General features: G+C 34.0%; 2 protein-coding genes across 2 annotated transcripts in view; one reads left to right on the top strand and one right to left on the bottom strand.

Annotated features, from left to right (window-relative positions):
• LOC107011168 (hypersensitive-induced response protein 1-like) overlaps window positions 1–2,161 on the top strand; it is a 3,994-nt gene extending 1,833 nt beyond the window's left edge. Inside the window, exons 3-6 of the mRNA XM_015210552.2 lie at window positions 413–533; window positions 703–794; window positions 880–976; window positions 1,558–2,161. Coding sequence (XP_015066038.1) covers window positions 413–533; window positions 703–794; window positions 880–976; window positions 1,558–1,931 — 684 coding nt within the window. The 3' untranslated portion in view covers window positions 1,932–2,161. The remainder of the gene's footprint in view (window positions 1–412; window positions 534–702; window positions 795–879; window positions 977–1,557) is intronic.
• A 294-nt stretch (window positions 2,162–2,455) lies between these two features.
• Window positions 2,456–5,120, bottom strand: LOC107011169 (mitochondrial outer membrane protein porin of 34 kDa). The gene is made up of 6 exons (XM_015210555.2): window positions 4,960–5,120; window positions 4,712–4,779; window positions 4,030–4,140; window positions 3,434–3,520; window positions 3,122–3,330; window positions 2,456–3,004 (listed from the first exon to the last, which is right to left on the bottom strand). The coding sequence occupies exons 1-6, from the start codon at window positions 5,006–5,008 to the stop codon at window positions 2,698–2,700; spliced, it is 831 nt and encodes a 276-aa protein (XP_015066041.1). The 5' UTR covers window positions 5,009–5,120; the 3' UTR covers window positions 2,456–2,697.
• Between the last annotated feature and the right edge of the window lie 1,871 nt (window positions 5,121–6,991).

Raw genomic sequence — 6,991 nt, 5'->3', positions numbered from 1 at the left:
GGGGGGGGGGGGGGGTTCTACTACTATAAAAGACCTTGTGCTTGTCGTGTCATATCTTTCTCCTGCTGTCCTGCATCATATTTGCTGGCGTGAAGCGGTGTTCAAGAGCTCAACCAACTAATTCACTTAACTTGGATTTCAGTAGATTATGTCCAAATAATTGATATGGCCACAGAATTGAAAATAGTTATTGCTAGACTGTACTTGTAGCACGCGTTTGTTTGTCCTTGTGAACCTCTTTGGACATCTGCGTTCTGATTTTCAATCAAATGAAAGGACGACATGCAAACCACCATAATAAATCATGATAATCTAATAGTGGATATCTCACTGTGCTCAATGACAGTAATCTACAGCATGACCTTTTCCTTTGTCATGATTTAACTGATAAAACATTTCATTTGTCGTGCAGGATAATGTATTTTTAACTGTTGTTGCTTCTATACAATACCGTGCTCTGGCTGATAAAGCTACTGATGCTTTTTACAAGCTTAGTAATACTCGATCCCAGATCCAAGCCTATGTGTTCGATGGTATGAATATACGAATCTCCTAGATTCTTTTTTCCTCATGATGCAACATAAAAAATGGTTATATCTAAAGTTTCAGCGCACTGCAATTGCATGAGCACAATGTTTGATGTTCTTTTTTGAACTTATTATTCCCTCCCAAATAATGATGTCATCTCTCATGACTGTACAGTAATCAGGGCGAGTGTTCCAAAGCTAAATCTGGATGATGTGTTTGAGCAGAAGAATCAAATTGCTAAAGCAGTGGAGGATGAACTTGAAAAGGTAATTCATTCCCATCATATACGGTGCTATACAAGTGACAAGCAATGATGATTATTGTACTCATCTTCCTTTGTATGATATGTAGGCAATGTCTGCTTACGGGTATGAGATTGTTCAGACACTTATAGTTGATATAGAGCCAGATGAACACGTTAAGCGAGCTATGAATGAAATCAACGCAGGTATCATGTATAACCTCTCTTTAGCTAGTCCAATGCTGGCAACACCTCATTTCTGTCAATCTAATAGCAGTAATTCATCACATGGGAAAGTTCTCTGGTGATTTATAAATGACTTAACCGATAAAATTAGGTGTGATCAGGTCTGCGAACCTACAAAGATAGCTGTATCAGAATTATGGATGGACGGTGATATATACAACAAGACCATAAAAAATGACTTGGGGATGACTAAAATACATATATTCTTACATACTTAGCTTATGTATGTCTCAAGTTTGCTCAGATTCTCATGTGAAACATGAGAGCGTGAGCAAGCTTAGTCTTTCGTTATTCGTATTGACCCTACCTCATAGGTTTCAGTAGCCCCTAAAGTGCATCAGGATTCAATTTTCAAAAATGTTCTTCTCTAGTGGTTCTCAAAAAAGATGTCCTTGTTAAGAGAATAAATTCCATTATAGCTAGATTCTGTTGCTACATTGGACTCTGTCAAGCAATTCATTTCAATTTATCCAGAATCTAGCTGGTCAGAAGTAATTCTTAATGCTTTAACCTAAATGTTGGTTTACATCCAACTGTGTCAGCTGCAAGGTTGAGAGTAGCCGCCAATGAGAAAGCAGAAGCTGACAAAATTGTCCAGATAAAACGAGCTGAAGGTGATGCTGAGGCAAAGTACCTGGCAGGACTAGGGGTTGCTAGACAACGCCAGGCCATTGTTGATGGTTTAAGGGACACTGTTCTTGGATTTTCGGTAAATGTACCTGGAACTACTGCCAAGGACGTCTTGGACATGGTCCTCATTACTCAGTATTTTGACACCATGAAGGAAATTGGTGCCAGCTCCAAATCCTCAGCAGTCTTTATCCCACATGGACCTGGTGCTGTGAGTGACATCGCAGGGCAGATTCGACAAGGATTACTCCAGGGTTCAGCTGTCGAGCAACAAAATCTTTTATAAATTTGTTTCACAGTGTCGTGTGATTCTGTTTCGTAAGTAATATTTCTTGATTTGATTATGAGGGCCACTATTGTTCTCTACATATGTGTTTGTTGCTAATGTGATCACATGCAACTATTTAGGTCGAAGGTTTGTCGTCTTATAGTCGGTTCTATGTATTGTTTCATTGACATATTACTACATGCCATAAAAAGTGATTTTTCACTTTAGTGAGCATCTTGTGCAAGCTACAAACTTGCACCTCCTTTGGCTATAATACACATGCAAGCACCTAATACCACTCAGTTTTCAGCATACACAATGATACAATGAAACACAACTGCAACGCCTAGAATGGCACCCAGAGAAAAATAAAAATTAACACATTTTTTCCTGAGGTATTGCCTTATCTTCTTAGTGCATTGTAAACATCAATTGCTAAGCAGAATCCAGAACAGCATATATCATTGTATGATCTTTATTTAACCGACCAGGCCATTATATGAAAGTCTCAACAGTTTCTAAGCTGTAAACATGGACCAAAGTATTGAAAAATTGGCTGTTGATTATGATAAAATCTCAAGCTTAGCCTCTCAAGGTCATAGAATCAATATAAGGGCACCACCCATCATTTTCAAAAAGGGTGAATAAGAATGTACGAACTTAGAACAAGGATGCATAGGTTCAAGCAACCACCTAAATTTATTTTTACAGTGCAAAAAACACTACAGAACAAGTCTTCAAATTGCAGTAATTGCCTCATGTCTATGGATTAAAGATGAAAAACCTATGGCTTGAGAGCCAAAGCAAGTCCAAACTTGGCACCCTTGTCAACAGATTTAGTGTCCACTTCTCCTGAAACTGTGAAAAGGGACTTTGGACGCCACTCATGTTGAATCAGAGCACTGGCCTTGCCAAAGTTGTTAATCCTTGCCTTCACACTGGTCAAAGGATCCAATCTGTGCTGAGTACCCACGGTGATGATGTTCTCATTGGTAGAGAAGCTGTGATTCACCTCAGCCCCAACAGCGGTACTTGTAAGAGGGCTCACTGTGTGGTAGTATGATGCAGTCAGATTGTCTCCCTTGTTATTCCTGAGTTGTCATAGAGCATGCACATCAAAAAACTAACATATAACTTGAATGCCTAACTTGATATATAACATATTGAATTTCAAGTGAACACATGCTAAAGTAAGGTACACCACTCACAGATTCAAAGAAGCAACAAGGTCGGCATTTGTGAAGCTCAAACCAGCATTGCATTTGGTGAAATCTCCAGTCTTGGTGTCAAAGGATACATCAGTTCCAAGAGCAACAATGTTGGTACCCACTACACCAGAAAAGTTAACAATAGGGTTTGCTGTCAACCCTACGCTAGTGCATATCCCAGCATAGTCATGCAGATATTGAACTTCCAACTGTCAAGACCAATACAAAATTAGAACAAGCAGAAATAGTACACAATTTGACATTTTCTTATTCTAATAGACACATTTGATGCAATATGATATTGCTATTTACCTTTCCAGACCTTTGGTCAGGAACTCTGAAGCTTAAAATTGTCTTCAACCCAGGAGCAGCTTCATCAACAGTAATGGTGGTGAAAAGCTAGCATAAATACAACAATAAGTCAGATCAACTACTTTGTTATAATGCATAAGGCAAGAAGAAAAATACAAATATATTATGCTTAAATGATAATACAAATATATTATGCTTAAATGATACATCTAACCAGTGAAGAATGAAACAGTATATGAAAGCTAATATACAATTTATCAAATACTGTTCTGCATATACTCTAGTCAATGAACCTAACGTCCAAACTGCTAGAGACCAATTTTTTCGTTACCAATACCAAGGTTGAATGAATCATTCCACCTCGCAACAGCAGAAGTGGAGTTTGGCACAGTTGAAGGCAAGAAGGAGTTCCACTTAGGAAAGGAAAGGGCAATTCAAAACAAAGGACCCAGTCTCAGGGGGCAAGCTTCTCAGTGTCCAAGAAGTTGACAAACAAAATAAAGGAAAAAATCAAAATGCAAAGAAAAACTAGGAGAATGCAGTATGCACAAGTGAGTAAATTACAAAATGATAAACGAGCATATTGCAGTACTCACATTGGAGTTTGTATCTACTTTAATATCTGTTGTAACATTCTTGTTCTTCAGCTGAGTGTTAACATCAGCCAAAAACAGATCACCTTTCTTCGATCCTGATGAAGTAATAACCTGCAGAAGGACATGGAAGATTATCTTACAAACCAATTCTAACAGCCAGACAACAAGAAACACTACAGCAGAAATTTATACAAGTAATCACAGGGCAGTACCCTAAGAAATCAAAAACATTTGTGCTATTACAAAAATGGTAAAGCCGGAAGCAAATAATTGTCATAATTAACTTTCAGTCAATCCATTAAAAATTAGGTTAAATACCCAATCTAAAAGCTGAACAAGCATATAAAACAGGTAAATGCATCATAAGTTGTATCCATAACAACTATACCAATTGAACCAACTGTGACGACTTCTATATGCATTAAACCATCCACAAATCTAATGTCCAAGTTTAGATACAACATACAAGTAGATCAAATTTCTGTTTATGAAGTCGAAATGTAATAATTATATGAAGTAAATTATTAAAGGTATGAGATTACAATTCGTGCAATAGTTACAAATTTACAGCAATAATCGATGAATTACAGAATACACAAAGATGCATAAATAACAGTATAAATCAAAGGAGTTAAATCAGCAAAAATAAACAGATCGGCATGAAATCAGAGGAGAAACTCACAACTCCGGTGGGAGAGTAGGTAGTGATAGAGAACTTGTGGTCACTCTGGTAGTCCTTGTACAACAGATCTGATTATTCAAAACAACGGAAACAGTCAAAAACACAAAAACAAAATCAACACTGCATTTTATCTCATAAACCAAAAAAAAACTCTAAATCAATAACACAACACAATCATTTTGATAAATACACATATAACTGTTTAATCATGAGAAATCAACAGAAAATATAAATAGAGAGAGAAGTACCTCGAGCCTTCTTTCCGATTTCAGTGTAAAGTCCAGGACCCTTCCCCATGATTGAAGCTCAAATTCTGAGTAAGAAGAAGAAGAGAAATGAAAGGAAGCTCTAGTAGTTGTAGAGCAGCAGTGTGTTTTTTGTGTATATAAATGCTTGCAATGCCCTAATTTTTTTGGTCTCTTTTTGAACGGTGTGCTATCACGAAGGGTGATCTCAACCGTAGATTTGTGTCTTGCAAAAGGGTGTACCACGCTTAGGACCGTCCATTTTCTACATCGAGATGCCAACTCAGAACGTATGAGGACGATTTTTTGATGAAATATCAAACAATTTAATTTTTCCATTATAATGTCTGCTGCAATTAAAATTCACTAAATTTGAAGTTTGGTTTATAACTTTTATTTTTTTAATTATAAATCCTGTTCGACATTTTATAGTGTTTTATATAAAGGTACGAGTATAGTTAACAAGTTAGATAATAAAATCTCTAGTAAATAATATTTGATCGAAAATTTCATATACTTGTATATGACATATGAAAAGTAATTGAATTGATTACTCTATTTATTTTATTTTGTTGGTTTATTTTTATTTAGTTGATTTTAATATATATTTTATTATTAGCTTTTTAATTTTCAAATTTCTATATTATTTACGATCACGAGATTAAAATGTATTTGAATACATGACATATTTTAAATTAAAAGATCAAAAAAAATTTTAAAATCAAAATCTGTCAAACAAATTAAAATGTAAAATAAATAATAAGCCAGACAAGAATAGGATATATATGCAAAATAATCCTAAGATTTTCATACACTCGATTGGGTGGTGGGTACTTTTTTTCAATTTTTTGGATTTATTTCTTCTAGTATCGAATAAGTTAATAAAGATATGAAAAGCTGGATTGTCCACCAAGAAAGTGTTCCTTTAAAAAATACAGTATAACAAAGAATAAGTATTCGTTTGGATTAACTTATTTTAGGTATTTTTAAATTAAAATAATTTTTAAATAATTTTAAATTATCTAAATAAAATTAAAAAATATTTATAAATATTTATTTTAAAATCAAAAATTATAAATTAAAAATTCTAACTTATAATTTTTTGCTTAAAAATCAAAAGTTAAAAACTATATCAAACAGGCCCTAAAGTCTATTTTTGCTACAAGCCTACCAAGCAAATAATTTTGAACAAAATTATGTACTACACTTTATATTGTCTACCGTATGTGCTTAATTTATGCATTAAATTTTAGCAAATTAAATTGATCAAGTAGCTAAGTTACAAAAATCCTTCTATTAGTATATTGACTAATACTTTGTGAACTAAAATTCTCAGTTAAAATTCTGAAAATTCCTTACCCTATTTACTGAATTATTATTGGCGTCTTTTTAACGTGGCATAATACATTAAAAATGATTTTTAACTTAGATTTAATGGGTAACTATAACCTTTAACTTTGAGTGTACATAAGTACATATTTAAACTTGTATAAAATTTAGAAAATAGACACAATCCTCCTACATGGCGCTCTATGTGGGAATTACGTATCCTACATGGTATCCAACGGGCTATGTGTATTATGTTATGTAGGATACGTGTGTCTATTTGTTCAATTTTATACAAATTTAAATATTTACTTATACTCAAAATGAAAAGACATATTTATCCATCAAAATTAAATTAAAAGTTATCTTTATGTATTATACCTTTTAATATTATAGTGACCTTTTTTTTTTTGTCACAACTTTCATCACATGGATGGCTCGGCCCTGAGTGAAGGAATACTATGGTAAAGGAAAAATATTTGAATAAAATGGTCACTTTTCCATTGTTTTTGGAACAATATTTCGCAAAGAGAGTGTTTATGAACTTAGGCCAAACGTCTATTATACATTAAACTAGTTAATATGGTTGCGCTTCGCAATCATAATAACTATTTTCAAGACAAAATTTTCTTATAAATTACTGTTGATCATCAAATGAAAAGTAAATAGTCCGTTCTCCATATTTTCTAATGAAGGGATGCTTAGTCTA

Source organism: Solanum pennellii, chromosome 2, assembly GCF_001406875.1.
Source record: "Solanum pennellii chromosome 2, SPENNV200".
Classification (NCBI taxonomy): Eukaryota; Viridiplantae; Streptophyta; class Magnoliopsida; order Solanales; family Solanaceae; genus Solanum; species Solanum pennellii.
The sequence above is the reverse complement of the archived record's forward strand: the minus strand, read 5'-3'. Positions and strand labels throughout refer to the sequence as shown.